Below are 20,751 nucleotides of genomic sequence, written 5' to 3' on the forward strand. Positions count from 1 at the left end.
TCTCTCCCTCTCCTTTCCTCTCAAATCAATAAAGATATATTTTATAAAATAAAATAACCAAGTGGTGAGCAGCTACGTGCATCCCACTGAGACGTTGTATACAGTACTTACTTTTAAGACAGTGTCATTTCCAGATGAGTCTGTAGAAGTGATTGGCTCCCAGGAGTTTGTATAATCTGATTGAACTGAAAAAACCAAACACAAATATTTAAATAAAACAGTGATTTTTCTTCTTACAGGTTTATAGACAAGAAGGAACGGTTAAGCCAACTTAAGAGCAAACAAGAAGAATTTCAGAAAGAGTGAGTTTTCATTTTGCTTTTTAATTTGTGGGGGTTATCTAGTCACCATGTGGTTTAATTCAATGCTGCTGTGGTATACAGATAGGGATTGCTAATTTACTAAATTTAGGATACAGTCTGAAAGTATGGAAGAGCAGTGCATCTTGGAGAAGCAACATAGGAGATCTATCAAGTTTCTAGAAAATATTGGGATCAGACCCAGTTCCTGTACATAGTAGGCAGTCAGTGACAGGATTAATGAATCAAGCCCCCAGCCCTGATCATTAATATGTGGCAAATGGGTCCCGGACAGTAGGCATATTGGTCTTAAGTTAGTGATGGTAGCACCTATAGTACGTTACTGCTTCCATTTACCTTTCTTCTTTATCAGTGTTTTTGCAAAGTGTGATCTACAGATCATCAATATCAGAATTCATTAATTGAGGTAATGGTTAAAAATACAGATTCTTAAAATCCTGTCCTCAGATTTCTGATTTAGTAGGTCAGGGGGAGCCCTGGGAATCTGAGTTATTAACTTGAGCACCTCTGATGTATCTCTCTCACTCTGGATTTAAGAATTTTCCTGTAGAACCTTCTCTCTCAAACTGACCCAGTCACTGTTCTGGAGACACACCCTGAGCCTGATAAACACATTGCTAAGTAGATTAAATATTCTGAGGTTCGTTGCATTAGAGGAACCTGCTTGGATTAATTTAACTCAGTTATTTCCCTAATTTATTCAATCACAGAAACATTTATTCATTCATTCATTCATTTATTTTAATCCTCACCCAAGGACATGCCTAATGATTTATTTTTTTTTTTAAGAAAGGGGGGTAGGGGAAGAGAGAGAGAGAAAGAAACATCGATGTGAGAAACATCAATCCATTGCTTTCTCTCACGTGCCCTGACCAGGGATCAAATACAAAGGTATGTGCCCTGACCAGGAATTGAACCCACAACCTTTTGGTGTATGGGACAACACCCCAGCCAAATGAGCCACACTGGCCAGGGCAGAAACTTTTATTTCTACAGAACACTTCATAAAACAAATACTTGCACATACTGGCTTGTGCCTCCTCTTTGGGTGATGATCTTAGCATTTTCAGTCATGAATTCTCATAACTATCATTAATTATGACTGATAATTAATTATTACTGAAGACAAAGGCTCTGGCTGTTGTGGAAGTTTATTATGAACGCTTATGGAAAGGCTCTGAGTTGTGTCAGAAGTGCAAAGGGAAGGAGATGAGAAAAGTTGCAGAGAACAGAATTTGGAGAACACTGTTTTAAATGCCTCAGTCCCACTTTGCTGTTTCTAGCCATTTATAAGAACTTGTTTTAAAAAGTTGTTGATTTTACATTTTGAGCTTCAGAAAATTTAATTATTTTAAGAGCTTATTCTATCTCTTCTCCATACAGGGTATTAAAAGCTATGGAAGGAAAATGGATAACAGATCAGTTGGTAAGCTTTAAGAACTATTTAAATAATATTGTTTGTACTTGAGGTTACATGTTAAGTTGGTAGAGCTTAAAAAAATGTTTTTGCTCATTTTTGGAAGTCCTCCCTATGAATATATTTGTAGTGTGGGCTTCTCAAATATTTTATCTAGATACCAAAAACTGGGTATTGACAGTTAATTAGGGAGCTGTCATAAAGGTTAGTTATGAAGTCTGGTATTGACATAGAAATATAAGAACAATGGGCTATCCTTTTAGAGAAAACTTACTCATCATAAACACACACACATACTTTAGATGGAGTAATGATGAAAAGTGAAAAGTGAACGAAAAAGAAAATGAGAATAGGGGGAAGTGTTTTTTGTTCATTTTTTAAATGCACATGTGGTATATCTGGCAATTTTCCTCTTAAGGAAATACGCATGAATGCAGACTTATGGATAAAGAACTGATTGCAGCACTAATAGTAAAGTTAATATATAAATAAACTAAATGCTAATTAGTCGGGATGCAATAAATACGATATTGTGTAGCTGTTAAAAAGAATTTGGTCAATCTACATGTTTTGAAACAGAGTGATGTCCAGCATATATTTCTTAATGAAAAATCAAAAAGTGTAGGCTAGAGTTAAGTATGGTTCAGTTTCTGTGTGTGCTTTAAACAGAAATATACTCTAAAAAGTCTGAAAAGATGCACATCAAACTTGAATTGAGATTACCCCCGAGGAATGGGAAGGGGAGTCAGGCTAACAATTACGTTCTCTTTTCTCATCTTCGATGTGTAATTTTTTTCACAATAATAAGCATCATTCATAGTTTTTAAATAATTTAAAGAACATTTGTAATGTAGGTAAATTCTATTCATGCTTTGAATGTTATAGAAACAAAATATGCTGTAGAGAAAAAGATTATAAAAGGCCATTTATAAAGAATCCCATCCCAATTTTTCTGCATTCCCTGTACTGTTTTCTAATGTTTCGATCAAAAATTTCAATATTGATTCATAAAGACTTTTAAAACTGAAGACATCTCGTTGCCCCTTCTGAATCCACCCGTCCCCACAAACCTGTTTTCAGATGTCTCTCACTCCATTGGCAAGGTTAGCATGTTGCCCACCAGAACATCCTTGTAACCTACTTCGTATTATTATACTACCAAACACTACCAACATTTGAATGCTGTTTTAAGCTTTTAATTAGTCACATTTATGGGGGCATTATGGAATAATTATATTTTTAAACTGACTAGTAGGTCGAGTTTTTACTGATCCTTCATTCCCCTTGGGGGAAGCAATACCTAAATCCTGGTAATGTAAAGAGGAAATTTCATGTTTCATATCATTGAGGCTTTTCAAGAAATCTTCTATTAGTTATATACTTTTCAAAAAATTTCTATTTTTAGCCCGGCCGGGCGTGGCTCAGCAGTTGAGCGTCGACCTGGGATCCAGGCGATCGGGGTTTGATTCCCCGGTCGGGGTTTGATTCCCGGTCAGGGCACATGCCCGGGTTGCGGGCGCAGTCAATGACTCTCTCATCATTGATGCTTCTCTCTCTCTCTCTCCCTCCCTCTCCTTTCCTCTCTCTGAAATCAATAAAGATATATTTAAAAAAAAAAAAATTTCTATTTTTATCACAGTTTAATTATTTTGAAAATAATGTTTGTTTATTGTATCAGTGAGATAATACAGTGATGTCAGTGGACTCCTCTATAACTAGCACTAAGAGTTTAGAGCAGGGCATCAATAGAACTTTCTGTGGTGACCCAAATGTTCTGTACCTACACAGACCAGTATGGTAGCCATTAGCTACATGTGTTGAGCATGTGACATATGGGTAGTGTGAGTAAGGAACTGAATTTTTTATTTTATGTAATTATAATTGACTTAAATAGCCATGTGTGACCAGTAGCTATATATTGGACAGAGCATATTAAGAGAGTATCCTTCCACACTCTTCCCTGTGAATTTCTCTCTCTTAATTTTCTAGCAGCTTCTGCAATGAAACAGAATAACACTATTTTTTTTCTTCTTGGTAATTTACCATAGTTACAAAAGCTATAGTAAATATCATGGTCTTCATTATGTTTTCTAAGATATACCTAAAAAATAGTGATACCAGGTAGATAATCATATTAATTATGAGACCAACATTTCTGATATTTATTGCATACTTTTTTTAAGAGATGGAAAATAATGTCCTGCAAGATGAGGATTGAACAGTTGAAACAAACAATATGTAAAGGAAATGAAGAAATGAAGAAAAGTAAGTAATTTGACCTCCTCCCTCCAGCCCTAATAAAGAGCTCATGTGGAATTTCATGGGATTAATAAACTAGAGAGACGGAGAAAAAGAGAGGAGGGGTGGTGGGGCAACAGCAACCTGGAAGGTTTACTGCTTGCCTTCCTCTCCTTATGAAACCTTTGGGTAGGAGTTCTTATATAAAGCCCTTTAAATAACCTGCTACCTGCCCTGGCCAGTTTGGCTCGGTGATTAGAGCTTCGAGCCGTGGACTGAAGGGTCCCGGGTTCAATTCCGGCCAAGGGCTTGGGCCTCGGTTGCAGGCTCATCCCTGGTTCTGGTCAGAGTGTGCAGGAGGCATCCAGTTGATGTCTCTCTCTCACGTCGGTGTTTCCCTCCCTCTCTCCCTCCCTCCCTCCCTCTCTGAAAAGCAAGGGAAAAAATATTCTTGGATGAGGATTAAAATAAATAACCTGCTACCTTTCTTACTTTAAAAAGTTAAGGAAGTATGTTCGCCTTTGCTAATTGGTGACTCAGCCTAACTTGGTACCCATTTATAGTTATTAGTTCCTACCAGAGGCACAGAGTACTATTTTTTTTCTTCTATAGTGTGTCTACATATTTTAATCTGTATTTTTATTGATACTCTATCAGAGGTAATTATCAAAATTTAAGAGAGTCCTCTTAGAAATACTGCATCCTTGGAAATATTTTGTGTATTTCTGAAGATCAGTGTTTAAAGTTTAGAATAAGTCACTGTCGTACCTTGTGAATCCCTTCTCTAGTCATTGCTTTCAGAAGCAGAATCTTGTAGTGGTTCGCAGGGTGCAAAAGCTTCCTTTGAAGGTTTGTCCTCGTAAAGTTCTCATGTGGAATTTCACATGCTTAATATGCTAGAGAAGCAGGGCGGCATGATGAAGGGGGCTCGGGACCACGCCCGCTGGGCTTTGCATGCATCTCCAAAGCCTCTGGTCCAGCCGCAGCTTAGGGGTTCATCGCTTACCCTTGGTGCACCCTCTCTCCCCATCCTGCCGTGATGTTCACACCAGGGGTTTGCTGCCAGGCATCTGAGAACCTCCTGAAATTGCTGAATTTACTGAGCTTGTGCATTTCTCTGATGAACAAGTTGAAAACTTTAATCAGTTCTAATAGATTCCTTACACCAAAATACAAAAGCAACAATCATGGAAAATAAAAGACATGGTTCTAAAGTAGTGGAGTGGACCTGAAACAGTGGTTTCCATCCCTAGCAGAGTGACCTGGTAACCTTTAAAACCTAGAGAGAGAATCTGGGACCCACCCTGGATTGAGGAAATTACAGTCTCGTGCATGGGGCCTGGGTCAGTGGTTCTTAAACTGTCTGTAGTAAAAGACCAGCCTTTTCTCTTTGATTTCCAGTCTGTCATAAACCGATACCAATACTTTTAAAAAGCACAATAAAATAAATTACTAGAAGAATGATCACACACTTGAATGTTACGGCAGTGTCAGATTGCCACGTCAAAGAAAAAACGTTCTATACGTAGTCTGTGTTTCTGTACTTATCTTGTCTGATTGGTAAAATCAGACGAGATCCATAGGCCCCACTTTGAGTGCACTACTCTGAGTGGCTCGGATGGCCTGCTGGGCTCAGGAACCCTGCTCTTTAGAACATAAATGCAGGCTGGTTGCCATGCTCACAACCTTTTGCAAACAGTTTTAAGGGAGTTAATAGAGTCCAGGAACTATTTGTAGAGATAATTGTTGAGTGTGATTTATTTTAGATTCTGAAGGTCTTCTCAAAACCAAGGAAAAGAACCAAAAGCTTTATACTCGAGCACAACGGCATCAAGAGAAAAAGGAGAAGATTCAGAGGCACAATCGAAAACTTGGTGACCTAGTAGAAAAAAAGACCATCGATTTAAAAAGTCATTATGAGCGCCTGGCAAATCTTCGGCGATCGCATATATTAGAGCTCACGTCTGTCATTTTTCCAATCGAGGAAGTAAAGACTGGTGCGAGGTATAGTAACCAAGTCTTTTGACTCTAGAATAATTCAGGTTCCAAAGACCAAGTACTTTTCAAGTGTGTCATCACCTTATTTATTTGACCTCATTCTAGGGCCATTGGTTTTCCTGGTAATTAAACTGAATGAAGTCTTATCTGCTTGAGCAAACACTGCACACTGCATGAAGTTGGGGAGGCAGCCAAGGTAAAGGGCGGCGGCCCTCAGAGCAGTGGGGCCCTAACTTGTGTGCTCTGTCAGCTTCCCGATGAGGTGCTGACTCACTCCTGATCAAAGCCATGTGATGGCTGATGTTGGCTGCAATCCCAGTTGGGTTGTTTATTAGTTAAGTGCTGTGAGGCAGGTTCTCGAACCTTGAAGTCTTATTTCCTTGTGTTATACAGGGATAATAAATGCCCACTTTAGATGGAAATCATGAACTGAAATGGGAGAAAGCGCCTGGTGCTTGGTGTTTCTTACTTGGTAGCAGCATTTTACTGGTGACTAGCTGCTGTCGAGCACCAGCTATCCTAAGTCTGCTCTTAAGCAGTAGTACATGGATACCCTCATGAATCAAAGACAGCTAGCCAGGCCAAAGGGAACAAAAAGCTGACAAAACAGAAGCATTATGCCATATGAAATTCTCATGGGCTGTGCCTGCCGTGGCAGTGTGAGAATGGCAGTGTGAGAAAGGCCACAAATTCCTTTTTGGAGGTATCTCTGAACTCACAGACTAGACACTATGAGCAAGGCTCACGCTCCCAAGTTAAAAAAATTTACAGACTAGAAGTTATCGTTGAAATTAAATGGTGGCATCATGTCCAAGGAATATTGGAGGATTTGATCCCTTTATGAATCTTGTGATAGATGCATGCATGGAGATGACAACTAGCAGGCAGCAGACAATATTGGAATGGGGGTAATATGAGGAAATAGTATCATCTTGTCAGAAGCCTTAGAATGAATATAAAAATGGCTGTGTTCACCAGAGAAATCAGCTGCTTCCACAGTCCCCTCTCCACCTGTTTTACTACAATATCAAAATCAGTTCATCTACATTTAAACATTGAACTTTTGTTAAATAAACTTTCGTATTGGTCAAAAAAAAATTCTCCGAGCCAAGATACCAGTGTTAAGCACACTCCAATAGACAAAGACTAAGACGACGCTTGCAGGTTTTAGGCCACCTAGGAGACTAACAACTGCACACAAGAGTTGCAGAAGAGAAAACATGGAGAAAAACTTTCTCCTTTCTACCTGTGCTGTTCTAATTTTTTCTATTAGTATATATTATTATATACCATTACTTTTTTTAAGCTGATGATGTGGAAGTTATCCCTGTAATTAAATTTCTTGTTCACATTTCTCAAACTTGATTGAATGGGAGGAGGAAGCAGCAGCACAGCTTGGAACTGGCCACGGTCTCCTCACCCCAGGCTTATCTGTGACAGCAGGAGTTACGCTGTGCATGTGGCAGAAGGAAAAAGAGTCGAGAACCACTGGCCAAGAGAACAGAATCTAAACAGTGCAGCGCAGAAGGCCCTTCCTAGTCTCCCATTTCCTGCCCACTTTTCCAACATTGTCTTCCAGCACTTCCTTTGTGCATTCTACACACAACCCCACGGATCATCTCTGCTCCCCAAACACACTGTGTTCTTCCCTCCTGTGCATTTGTACTGCTATGACTTCTCATTCCCATCACTCTTTAGACCAGCATTTCTCAAACTGTGGCCTGTGGACCTCTGTGGGCCTCTGCAACCCTTTCAGGGGGTCCGTGCAGCCAAAACTATTTTTTATATAATAATACTAACACCTTCCCTTTTTCACTCTGTTGACATTTGCACTGGTGACTCGGAAGCCATGGTGGGTAAAACCTCTGGCGCCTGATACATTTCAAAACAGTGACACCAAGCTGTAGTAATAGTCATTGTATTCTACCATGTACTTGCATTAAAAAAAAACACACCAGTTTTTCAACAAGAACGTTCTTGATGAAGCAATAGAGATAACTAGTTTTTATTTAAATGTTACTGTCTTGGCCCTGCATACACTTCTTTTTAGTATAGCGTATGGTGAAAGGGGAAGTATGCAAAAACTGCCTTTGCTGCAGGCTGAAGTGCCATCATTGGCTCAGGGAAAATCACTTGAGTGTTCCAAGCAGTGGTTGCTTTTCTCATGGGACACTTGAAAGGCATGGGTATTACGGAGATTTTCAAAAAATCTTGATCAGTGCTGCTTTGTGCTGTGTGATTCAGCTACTTAGTGTTGTCACTCGTTACTGATGTTCTTGGTTTGAAAAATACAGATTTTTCATAAAGACACGCTGTGTTAACATGTACTAGATCTCTTATTTTTTAATTTAAAATGTTCTCAGATTTCTAATACAGTAAATCTCAATAGATCTGACCAACAGACACAAAAGCTCTTTGGGGTCCTCAGAAATTTTTAAGCACATAAAGGGATCTTGAGACCAAGTAATCTGAGAACCTGTTATTTGAGGCCCTCGCTCATGGTGCCCTGTCCTTATACCCTTGTGGGCTTCTGTGCCACAGCTGGTTTGATCTTCATCTCTGAGAACAAATCACTTATTTCTGCATTTTCCAAGTCACTTCCTGTCCTTGCCTACATCTTTCCAGCATTCTGCATATCTGGCAAGTGTATTGCATACCCTTTAAATCCTGGTCCCTTGAAATCCATATGCATCTCCTGATTTTTAGAGATCCCGCAGATGTGTCTTCAGAGAGTGACAGTGCCATGACCTCCAGCACCGTGAGCAAGCTTGCTGAAGCCCGGAGGACGACCTACCACTCTGGGAGATGGGTCTGTGATGACCACAATGGGGACACCAGCATTAGCATCACAGGGCCTTGGATTAGCCTGCCCAACAACGGGGACTACTCTGCCTACTATAATTGGGTGGAAGAGAAGAAAACCACGCAGGGGCCTGGTGAGAAGCAAAATAGTCTTTGAAAACTTTTATAAACATGTATCTTTTAATTGAGGTAAAATTTACATAACAAAACGAAGTTTTAAAGCTAATAATTCATTGGCATTTATTACATTTACAGTGTTGTAAAACCAGCACCTCTGTCTAGTTCCAAAACATTTCATCACCCCAAAGGGACACTCCAGGGCATAAAGCAGTCACTCCCCATTCCTCCTCCTTGGAGCCGAGCCCCTGGCAATCACTAATTTGCTTTCTGTCTGTATAGTTTTGTCTATTCTGGATATTTCATATAAATGGGATCACACAATACGTGGCCTTTTGTGTTTGGCTTTTTTCACTTAGCATGTTTTCAGGGTTTATCCACATTGTTGCATGTATCAGCATTTCATTCTTTTAATGGCTGAATAACATTCCATTGTATGGACATACCACATGTTCTTCCTCCACCTGTAGATGTAGTGAAAACGTATTTTAGACATTTCACCTTTTCGGGGTCAATACTGCTTTATATAAAAAGACCTCACTATTTAAAGAAGTGTATTTAGCCTGAGTCCCATTCTTACAGTTAACTTTGTAAGGAGCTTGTTTTAGCAGTCCTAAGTGGAGAGTGAGCACCACATAGAGAAACCCTTTACAACTCCTGTAGCTTTTCTTTGGTGGAGGATTGTTCACTTAGTCATTCAGCAAATATTTAGTGAGTATGTGCTTTCTGTCGTGTACAGTGCCGTGTGCCGGTGACACAAAGGTGATGTCACTGAGACAGGTGAGCCCTTTGCATTTCTGTGGGGAGGACAGTAAGCAAGTGGTGACCAAAAGCACCATACACGGAGTGTGTGCCGTGGGCGGGGCTACAGAGGAGGGGACTGCTCTTCCGTAGGATAGTCAGGGAGGCTTCTCTAGGCACTGTTTTGGTAAGACATTATCAGGTTCAAGCAGTTCAGACTTCAATTTCATTTATGCTGGGCCTATTGAGGCCCGTTTGGTTAGGTTTCACTTAGTAAAAACCATAAACAATGAAATGTGGACCTTTTATTAGTAAGGATTAAAATGTAGCCATCATTGTAATGATGAAATTAGAAATTATATAGATTAATTCATATTTTTGTTGAAATTAAGGTGGTTTTGTGTATGGCTGTTTTTTTATACTTTAGACATGGAACATAACAACCCTGCTTACACGATCAGTGCTGCGTTGTGCTATGCGACTCAGCTGGCCAACATTTTGTCTCATATACTCGACATAAATCTTCCCAAAAAGCTGTGCAACAGGCAAGTAATTGAAGGTGGTAATGTCGTCTTTGTCATGCATCTCTTGTGTTATTCTCTTCTCATTATTCTAATGAAATCAAAATTAAGAATTTAAGTGTTATTGAGACAGAAAAGTCTGACCATAGATACTGAGATAAATTTCATAAGCTTCCTATGGTACAGATTTGTGTTATCTTACAATTGTGCATGATAAGACCACAGAGAAGTATCCCACTTGAAAAAAGAATTGGAGGAAAACCCAGGATATTCAGAGGGCGTGCTCATGGACAGTAACTGGGTATACTGAAGCACTTGAAATTTTTTTGATTTTTTTTAATTGATTTTAGAGAGAGTGAGGAAAGGAGAGAGCAGGAGAGAGAAACACCAATTTGTTGCTCCACTTATTTATGCATTCATTGGTTGCTTGTTGTATGTGCCCTGACTGGGGATCGAACCTGCATCCTTGTCATAGTGGGACGATGCTATAACCAACTGAGCTACCCAGCTAGGGCTGTTTGATTTTTTAAAATAGAAAACATGGTTTAAAATTCAAAAAAATGTAAGGGTTTACAGTCTACTCAGTTCCTACTAAGACTTTCCTACCAACCTTCAGTTATCCTTGCATTTCAAGCAAATATAAGTATGTGTGGTTACCAGCACCCCTCTTTTAAACACAGGAGGTATCATGCTGTACTAAGGTGTTTTGCACCTTGCTTTTTAAGTTTTTATTTATTTAACAAATATTTATTGAGCACCTACTATGTTCCAGGCACTGTTCCAAGTACTGAGAGGATACAGTAGTGATGAAAACATCATCTCTACCCTTTTGGCACTTACTTTTAACAAAGGGACAAATAATAAACAGTACGTCAGATGGTTCCAAGTGCTGTGGAGAACGTTAAAGCAGGGTGAGGGGGGATGTGAAGGCAGGGAAGGGCTTGCTGTGTTTGAGTGGCAGGTGTGTGAACCTGAGGGAGGAAGGGAGCAAGCCAGGTGGACCTGGGGAAAGAGGCTGTGGGCAGAAAAGCTGTGCAGAGCCCTGGGAAGAGCGCTGCAGAAGAGCAGGAAAGAGTGAGGGCAGCAAGGGAAGGTAGGAGTGTAGGTTGTGTGAGGCCTCTCGGGCTGTTGTGAGCCTTCAGCTGTCATTCTGCATAAAGTCAGCAGCTGCAGGGTTTCCCCTTGAAAATGTCCCAGGATCTTACCATCTTCTATTGATACTTAAGGGAATAATCTTATACAGTCGACATTTCATAAGTTTGCAAGTACTTGTGCAGAATAAATTTTCAGAAGTGGAATTGCTTGTGGAAGGGTATACGTATTTGTAATTTTTATAGATGCAGTGAAATTGCTCCATGAGGGGACTAGTTCATTCTTAGAAAGTTTCTAAGTACATTTAAGAGGCAAAGGCACAGGGTAGGTTTTATACTGAGCTGCAGTGTAAAGCATACTCTTCAAAGTGAACATTTTAACTTAGAATTTCCTCCAAAAAATACAACTTTACAAATTATGTTTGTTTTACAGTGAATTTTGTGGGGAAAATCTCAGCAGACAGAAATTTACTCGAGCAGTAAAGAAACTGAATGCAAATATTCTTTACCTGTGCTTTTCTCAGGTATGGAAAATACGCTGTGAGCTAATTTTTTAACTTCTTAACATGGTTGAAAATAGTAATCAATTTTTTTCTTTTGCTAGCATGTAAATTTAGATCAATTACAACCACTGCATACCCTCAGGAATTTAATGTACCTGGTCAGCCCGAATTCTGAACACCTAGGCAGGTAAGAATGGTGTTTGTTGCTTTTCTCTAAGTGATACTGTTGTGACTGTTTCTAAGTGGAGTAGTTGTATGTGTTGGCCATGTATAGGAAGGGGCCTGTTCCTTGCCCCAAACTCTCCAAAAGGGACACACATAATGCGGTCCCATATAGAAGGAAACAATGGCTAATCATATTTGAACCATTATGGCTCCTAAATGAGCATTTCTTAGAAAAAATTAATATCAAGTATTTTTAACCTGAAACAGGATAGAAGAACCCAAGGTCTCTATCCTCTGACATCCTCTCTGTACCTTGTTTGTAAAGGGTTCAGCGTTAGGAAATTCATCATTAGTAACAAGAACTAATATTTGGTTGAGTATTTATTGACACTGGGCTAAGTACTTTACATGTCTTAAATCTAGGTAGGATTATTATTCTTACTTTACACTGAGTTTTAGCATCACCAAGTAACTTTTGCCCATGGTCACAGAGCCAGTAAAAGTGGTAGAGCCAGGTCCCAACACATATCTGGCTGACGATGCCCAAGTAGTAGATACTCATGCTTTTAACCAGTGCACATCACTTTATCACATTAGCATATTAAAGAAAAAAACATAAGATTAACCTGATAGATGCCAGAAAAGCAATAAAATTCAGTTCCGTAAATAATTAAAGAAAACTACTATTGAGTTAAAAAGAGGTTAATAAAGGATGTCTACCATAAGCATGTAGCAAAAGCTATACTTGATGCCATATTACTTACAGAGATATTTAATGGAGACCACCCTCTACAGTCAGGAAGAAGTGAGGATGCCCTCCTAGCACTGCCGTGTTAACATGGCTCTGAAGGCCCAGCCAAGGCAGAACATTTTAACAAAGGTGTATTTGTATTAGAAAGAAGGAAACGAAGCTGACAGTATTGTAGATGGTATGACTGAACCTGATACCCTAAGGAACTAAGAAGCTATTAGAAATGATAGTTCAGTGTGGTGACTAAATATAGGATCAACACAAATAAAAGATATTCAATGTGCAATTTTTGCACGTCTGCCTGGTCTGGTGTGAGGCGTGGCATGAATGAAAGAAGGCCAGGGCAGTGGAACCCTTATGATTTTCTAGGAAGGAAAGCTCTGTATTGTAAAAAGGCCACTTTTTCCAAAAAGGAAACCTGGTCAGAATTTCAGCAGGTATTTCATGGAACTTTGACAAGCTGATTCTAATGTTTAACTAAAAGCACAGTCTGCAAGGAGATTGTGAGAAATAATAATAAGGGATGGTCTTGGCCCCTTTTAAAACATAGTATAAATAAAGGCAATTAAAACAGGGCGCTGTTAGCATGCAAATAGGCGGAGCAATGAGACGAAGAGAAGGAAGTGCAGAAACAGACCCTTGGGGGGTACGGCGTGTCGCGGGTGGTGTGTCGAGTCATAGTATAGCAGCTTGGTGCTGGTGGGCCACTTGGGTATTCATATGGGGAAAAAGTTGGATTTATATCACGTTCCACATACAAAAATTAATGCCAGATGATATAAAAGACTAAATTTTTTAAAAAAAATCATAACTAGGAGAAAAGACAGTGTTTTATAATCATAGGATGGGGAGGGAATTCCCAACCAAGCCACAAAACCTATAAAGGAAAGGAGTTACACATTTTGCTGTATAAAAACTAAATGGTAGAAGATACCATAAACAGTGTTAAAAGACCAGCAACAGATATATTTTGCAATCTCTGTAAGAGGCGATGGATTAAAATCTAGACTAAAATCTTTCAGGTCAATAAAAGAAAGGTAAGCAGCCTCATAAAAAAACACAAAGTATTCAGGTAGGCAGTTCATACAAAAGAAATGCAAGCAGTCAGAATTCAAATGAAAAAAGTCTAGGCCCTGTCAAGAATAAAGAAATGCAACTCAAAACAGGTTTTTCATCAATCAGTTTAGCAAGAAGGAAAGGATTGATGATATCCAGTGTTGATGGTGGTTAGGAAAATAGGCAGTCTTATATACTAGGGTGGACTTCCTTGTGGATCTGAAGTTTTCTATGGGCTTGCCCTTGAGTCAGGCCTCCGTTCAGAGGCCTACAGAAGTGCACTCACAGCCAGACTGTCATCACATCTAGTTTTCCTGGTCTGTGAGCCAGGAGGTCAGCACCTCAGAAGTCCCCTTGTCACACCTCCCTCAGTCAGGCTCAGAGGTGGTAATGGAACTTGGGTGGGACCTCCTGTTTCCACTGACACCAGCTGAGCTGAGGACTCCATTCTGAATCCAACATAAACTCCTTTTTTTCTTTGAAGTAAATTCAAACTTACAGAAAAATTCCAAAACAAAAAGTACAAAGATGTATATATCCTTTACCCAGATTCACCTTTGTTAGTTTTGCCCCATTTGCTTTATCATTTGTGCGTTCTCCCTCCTCCTTCCCTCCTCCCCTCTCCATAAATATACACACAAAAATATTTTCTTTCTAACTCTATGAGGATAAATTACATATGTCTTGGCTCTTGGCCCCTAAATAATTCAATATATATTTCCTAAAATGGGTATATTATTCACCACAGCCCAGTTATCAACATCAGTAAATTTAACACTGATATAATATTTTAAAATACTGCACACATGCACATTTTGTCAGTGGATCAGATAATGTCCTTTATTGCATTTCCCCATCCAGGATCCGGTCTAGATTCCGGTGTTACATTTAATTGCTATGACTCTTTAAGTCTGGAACATTTCCACAGCCTACTTTTTCTTTTATGACATTAACAGTTTTTTCCTTTTTTAAGGAGGACTTTCATTTTGAGACTGGCTGTTCCTTGCGATGAGATTCAGGCTGTGCATTGTAGGCTGGGCACTGCCTCGGCAGCAGTGCCTCTGGGTTTCACGTCTGGGGACCCACAGTTACCCATCTGTCCTCTTCATTGGTGATGCTAATTCAGTCATCCAGTCAAGATGCTTTCTAAACTCTCCACTGTCTAATTCCTACGGTTCCTTCCTTGCAGTGTGTGGGGACACTTGGAGACCACACAGTTGTCTTGCTCATAGGAATGCCCCCCCTGGATTTAATATCTATTGATGGGTCTTATCCAACTCTGTCTTTTACTGTGTTGGCGCCTACATTCACACATCATTATCGTCCAGAGTTCAGAGTTTACATTACTCTCAATGCTCTACATTTTGTAATATTTTTTGAAATAAGCTATTTTGCAAAAAGAGACTTTTAAAAAGCCAAGATCTTTTTGCTGCCTTAATCGATAAAAATAACTCCTTATATCATGAGAAAATGAGTACTCTGGCTTCAGGGTGTTGAATAAAATGCCAGTTATTCAAGTATACTGAATATTGGAATAATTATTTTATAATCTGTATTCCCTGAAGACATTAAGCAGAAAGACTTAATTCTTCTGCTAGTTAATTCTGTGTGGTGTGGCACAGGTGTGCTGGGCAGGTAACAGATTATGCTGGAAGTGATGGGGGAAAGGCTTTGAGTGGAGAAATGTCCTAGCCGCCTCTGTAAGGGGTCTCTTCTGCTCCTCGTGGTACTTAGAAATGTAGGTCAGTCATTGGAACTAAAATTGTTCCTACTGGCTGCTGTGGGAATCATCCACTAGTTTGTCATTTGAAGTACTTAATTCAGCAGCCATTCCAAGGGGAGGAAGACTGTGGGGAGAATTCCCTCCCAATTCTTGTTTCCTTCACTCCTTGCAAAATCAGAACTTCTCTGGGCAGGGTGGAGGCCTAGTAAGCCTGGCAATCCCTGATCTGGGGATTTTTGGAAAGTAAATTGTTCACTAGAGACCAACGGGATACCCTGTGGCACATCTTCTAATTATTATTTTTTAATCTTTATTGATTTCAGAGAGAGGAAGGGAGAGGGAGAGAGATAGAAATGTCAGTGATGAGAGAGTCATTGATTGGCTGCTTCCTTCACACCCCTGACCGGATTGAGCCCACAACCCGGGCATGTGCCCTGACCCGGAATCGAGCACATCTTCCAATCTAATTAATACTTGTAAAGCACTAAAAACAGTGCCTAGGACAAAAACATTAGCTATTGCTGTTGCTGTGTTCCAGGTGGGAAGCAGGGTTGTTTTTTAAGAATAATATCTGCTTGACTTTGGAAAAAGCGAGTCAGAAGGTCCAGGTCTGGGGAGATACATTAGAGGCCAACACTAGGCTTTTATCATTACAAAGACTGTAAAGAATTTTGGGCCATAGACTAACAATTCTAGGATATTTCTCATTTCTCTGTTATTTTTGCTATCCTCTGTCACCTTCCCCTAAGTAATTACTAGTGAAACTTAGGTGAACTGAAGCATTGGACCTTATCTTGGGGGCAACAGTGGAGAGAGGAGCTGCTGGAAGGACTTGGTCCCACCCTACAGCTGGCTGCAGGGAAGTCCCCCAGAGGGCGTGGCTGGGGTGACTGCCTGCCCCAAGGAGATTCGGCCTGGCTCCCGTGAGTCAGGAGCAATGGCACTGGGAAGGGGACAAGGGAGAAGTAGAGGCCTGGTGGGGTTTGTTCCACACAGCGGCATTGAGGGGCTGTCCCAGGGAGTGAGGTCTAAGAAAGGTTATTAGATTTGGAGGTGAGGATATTATTAGGGACCTTTGGAAAGTAAAAATAGTTTTTTCCTGAAAGATGGTGCAGAAATACACAGTATTCCAGATAATGTATTCTAAGTAATGTCTCACTCTGTGCTATAAATGTGTCCCTAGAAAATTGTGTGGTGATCTCGAAATGTGTATGGGAGCCTGCTGTTGACACCAATCCCAGGAAGCTTTGCTAACGTGCATATGGCCGTATCATTTAGCTCTTGGGGTCTTGAGTTTAATAGTCGAGGGCTTCCACAAGGCAGAGAACATCTTACAGTTTTCTAGTATACCACTTGGTACTTTTTCCACTAACTGATGTGCCCAAGTGTATATGTCAGGTGACCGTTTTTGTCAGAATTGTGTCATTGGAATGCATTGACAGTGAGGTTTAAAACAGAAAAATCATACTTTGGACCAGAATGGATGGTCTCAGTGGATGGTTTTTTTCCATCCAGCGTTTTCACAGAGTAGGTGGAATTAAGGAGAAGTGCTGTGTCATGAAATTATTCATTACTTTGACGGCAGTTATTATTTAAAGAAAAATTAAATTATAAACCAACAGTGAGTGAATACAGTGCAAACTTAGGAACCGGGTGCGGTGACAGCTCTGGTCTCCTATGTGCCATCAGTTCTTCTGTCACCTGTTGTCACATGTTGTGAGAGTGGTGGTCTTAGAGACCCTTCACTGTCTGCACACAGGTCGGGACCCTTTGAAGTGCGAGCGGACCTCGAGGAGTCCATGGAGTTTGTGGATCCCGGAGTTGCTGGAGAGTCAGATGAGAGTGGAGACGAGCACATAAGTGACGAGGAGACTGACCTGGGAACAGACTGGGAGAACTTGCCAAGCCCCCGGTTTTGTGATATCCCTTCCCAGCCCGTGGAAGTCTCGCAGAGCCAGAGCACCCAGACATCCCCGCCCATCGCCAGCAGCAGCGCCGGCGGGATGATCTCCTCCGCTGCAGCCTCGGTGACCTCCTGGCTTAAAGCTTACACTGGACACCGTTAATGAGCATGGATCAAAACATGCCAGATTTGCATCAGGAAAGTACACTAGTAAACTTTATGTATGTAGGTAAGGTCATGCCTGCAACAAAGAGGTTTTAAACTGTTTTGTTTTTTTTTAAGCAGGGAGACAAACATTTCTGTTTGTCAAATGGCCAATGTTGGTGACCGACATGCTTAGGATAATTAATAGAACAGAGGGGTCAAAAGGTCCTTCTACCCTGACTAGTGTCGGTGGGAGAGGACCAGCGCACGAGGCCAGCTCTGTCAAGGCAGAAACTCATTGGAGCTCCCTCTGATTACAGGCCGGAGGAGCCGCAGACACAGGCTGACATGTCGGTCCTGGCGATGCTGAGACTATTCCTGAACACTTTACGTTTTAGAGATTGAATCACAGGGAAGTGACTCTTGATGATTAGGACTTGAAAGATTAAAAACTGTGTAACATTAGTTTTTATGCGATCATTTTTGTACAGAGAACCAGCAGGCAACTTGAAATACTTGATTTCTTTATAATTTGGTCATGTTTGGGTCATGTTTAGGTCAAGGATTTCGGTTTGTTTGGAAGGGGTGGTGTTTTTTGGAGGGAGGGGGATGGGTAGTTTAAAAATTATTTCACTTGTGCTGCTCTGTCGTAGCTTGTCAGACATTCCTGTTTTTCTTTCTCCCCACACACCAAAGAAACTAAGCTTTTCTTTAGGACCCACATCGATGAACAGAAGAAATTCTAGCTGCAATAATGTCCTAGAGATTTTAAACCTATTTCTTATATTCTGAGTGGAATTAAGTTCATCCTTACCTAGATTATTGAATTCCTACCATTTACACTATGTGCATTTTGAAATGGAACTTATTTTCTATGAGTCAAAGATTAAAGTTGTTAAGATCGTTTGCTAGTGTAAGCCTGCTTAGGCACCGGTTAAAAGCCACTTAATTAAGTGGCCTTTGGTATTCTGGTGTCCAGTTTCTTTCTAAGGGATTTAGTAGATGGCAGGTTTTTCCAGGGAAATCATCCTGATTGCTTGTTTCCTAGAGTCTTTGTTGCTTTAAGGACACTACCTTCCCTCGGAAATGCAGAGCAAATCGTTATAGCTGATACTACGCTTCTCTCCTGGGGAAGCCCTGTGGGAAGAACTTTCCTCACCAAGAGACCATTGTCAGCTAAGTGTCTTGTTGTTCTTTTAGTGACAATCTTAGAAGAAAATCATAGAGGCATTATGTACAAATATGTAAGTAGTTTATTTTTAATAACTGCAAAAATATCCTATGTAACACCTACAAAAAGAAATCCTATGAAAAAATTCCTAACAGGCATTATTACCATATCTTATTAGTGTGGTTAGCATGATAGTACCTCAGATAAATCATTTGGGGGGTTGCCCTGCCCTAGCTTCTTTTCTCATTTTAATTATTAGAGATGATACTTTGCCTCTAAACCCGAGGTGCTATATATAGCTTTTGCTATTGGTATATTAGTGTTTGCTACAGTTTTGGGTAGAGTTGCAGAAGGGTGTTTATTCCTATCCAGGAGTCCCAAATTCCCTGACTATGAATTTTCCACTTTGGGAGGACACGGGCTGTGATTTAACTGCTCAGCTTTGTTGCTGGGCTTGCGCTGTACCATCCGAGCCTGTAATTCATGGAGTGGTAGACTTGAACAAACACTAAGTGATCTTCAAATCCCATGAGATGAGTTATCTAGGTATTTCCAGCCCTCAGAAAGAAGAGTTAATCTCAAGAGTTGAAAGGCTGGGATTTGGGGCTTGAGACAACAGCCGTGGTTTTTCTCAAGTAACCCTCTTATGAAACCATGCGTGTGAGATGAAGCTAAAGAACAGAATCCAGAGGTCACAAACTCATAACTAGAGTATTCAACAAACCCTGCAAGAATATGGGAAACTTAGGGATTGATAGGGTATATTTTGTTGTTATCAACTAGAGGCACTTTACTTGGGGTTAAATGATCAAACCCGTAGTGGTTATGAATACCAACATACTGGCTTACGCTGCTGAGGTATTTTGGTTTTCATTCTTTTGCACTGGATCCACCCTGTAAATATTCTTAAGTATACATTTCAACCACTGTTTTTTCTACTCTCTTTGCTGCTCATTAAAATCTTTCATGTAGGTGCCAGAACCATATGTAAACAGCTTTTTGAAAAAAATTGAAGCTGGTTTTTATTTTTAAACAAAAAGCCATAGAACTTGGTCTTTTTTTCCATATTAAAATGATTTGTTGAAACAAAGTAATACTAATAAAAACCCAGAGGCACCAATAGGCTGCTTAAATGGTCTGTTAAAGACTTTTTAGTAATGGAGTATGACTAAGAAAAGTTTTGCACATCTGTAAGTTAAGATGAAAAATATGTCAGCATCGGGTGTAGCAGACAGGATGCATTTAAGGATTTGAGTGGTGGTGATTTGGGAAGAGCATTTGGTGGCATGCTGTTAAAGGAACTATGCGTCTGAGAATCTCCTCGTGGTGTCACGTTGCAGGAATTTCCCATTGCTCTGCAATTTCCAAACCAGTTTGAGTCATACAAATGTTTTCTAAACTTTTACTGTATTGTTACAATAAACCTTTTAACAGTATTTTGCTAATATGTATGTCTTTTTCAAACTGATTATTCATTTCTACTAATACATTAAGGGTAGCAAGAATGAGATCTTTCATATAAATTACAGGATAATTTTTTTTTTCGAATTTTTTTGCCAGGCAAGGAAAAATGCCTAATACTTTTTAAAAGTTATTGATCATGGTGGTATTAATGATAACGGTCCATCTTTAGTAAGCTGGGAAACCAGTTGCTTACCAGTTACATACTTTCTCTCTGTAGATTTTTCTTTGGTAGCCATCACATGATTCCTGTGCCCTACAGTGACATGGTGTCTTGTAACAGCCCTCTGGGAAGGGAGGGAGGGACCTCTAGGTTGCCCATGTGGAACCTGCCCAGACTTTCTTTGAGACAGAAGAAAAAGAAACATGGTAGAGGTTAAAGAAACCTGTCAAGCTAGAGGAGAACCAAGTAGTTTTGGAGAATCCTCCCTTTTTTCCCCCCCCAATAAGTGGTCTCTCCCAGATGGATAATCCTGCAGATGCACAGGGATGCCAGGAGTGACTACAGTCAGGCCAGCTTGGAGAAGTGCCGAAGGACTGCCATGGTTGCTCCACTCCTTACCCACAGCAGGAGGGAAACAGGCAGGGAAATGGACCGGCCAGAATAGGTGTGTACCTCAGTTAGTGTC

At 40.3% G+C, this 20,751-nt stretch overlaps 1 protein-coding gene and 1 pseudogene across 1 annotated transcript in view; both read left to right on the top strand.

Moving 5' to 3' along the window:
• The window catches only part of ATG14 (autophagy related 14), a 34,535-nt gene extending 14,610 nt beyond the window's left edge, over nucleotides 1-19,925 (top strand). The window contains exons 2-10 of the mRNA XM_016198158.2: nucleotides 240-302; nucleotides 1,704-1,746; nucleotides 3,921-4,002; nucleotides 5,742-5,979; nucleotides 8,680-8,909; nucleotides 10,061-10,178; nucleotides 11,679-11,769; nucleotides 11,850-11,935; nucleotides 17,203-19,925. Coding sequence (XP_016053644.1) covers nucleotides 240-302; nucleotides 1,704-1,746; nucleotides 3,921-4,002; nucleotides 5,742-5,979; nucleotides 8,680-8,909; nucleotides 10,061-10,178; nucleotides 11,679-11,769; nucleotides 11,850-11,935; nucleotides 17,203-17,509 — 1,258 coding nt within the window. The 3' untranslated portion in view covers nucleotides 17,510-19,925. The remainder of the gene's footprint in view (nucleotides 1-239; nucleotides 303-1,703; nucleotides 1,747-3,920; nucleotides 4,003-5,741; nucleotides 5,980-8,679; nucleotides 8,910-10,060; nucleotides 10,179-11,678; nucleotides 11,770-11,849; nucleotides 11,936-17,202) is intronic.
• On the top strand, nucleotides 5,997-8,673 carry LOC107525893 (small nuclear ribonucleoprotein G pseudogene; annotated as a pseudogene).
• Nucleotides 19,926-20,751: the final 826 nt, after the last annotated feature.

The sequence above is a fragment of the Miniopterus natalensis genome, chromosome 1 (genome assembly GCF_054644295.1).
Source record: "Miniopterus natalensis isolate mMinNat1 chromosome 1, mMinNat1.hap1, whole genome shotgun sequence".
Lineage (NCBI taxonomy): Eukaryota > Metazoa > Chordata > Mammalia > Chiroptera > Miniopteridae > Miniopterus > Miniopterus natalensis.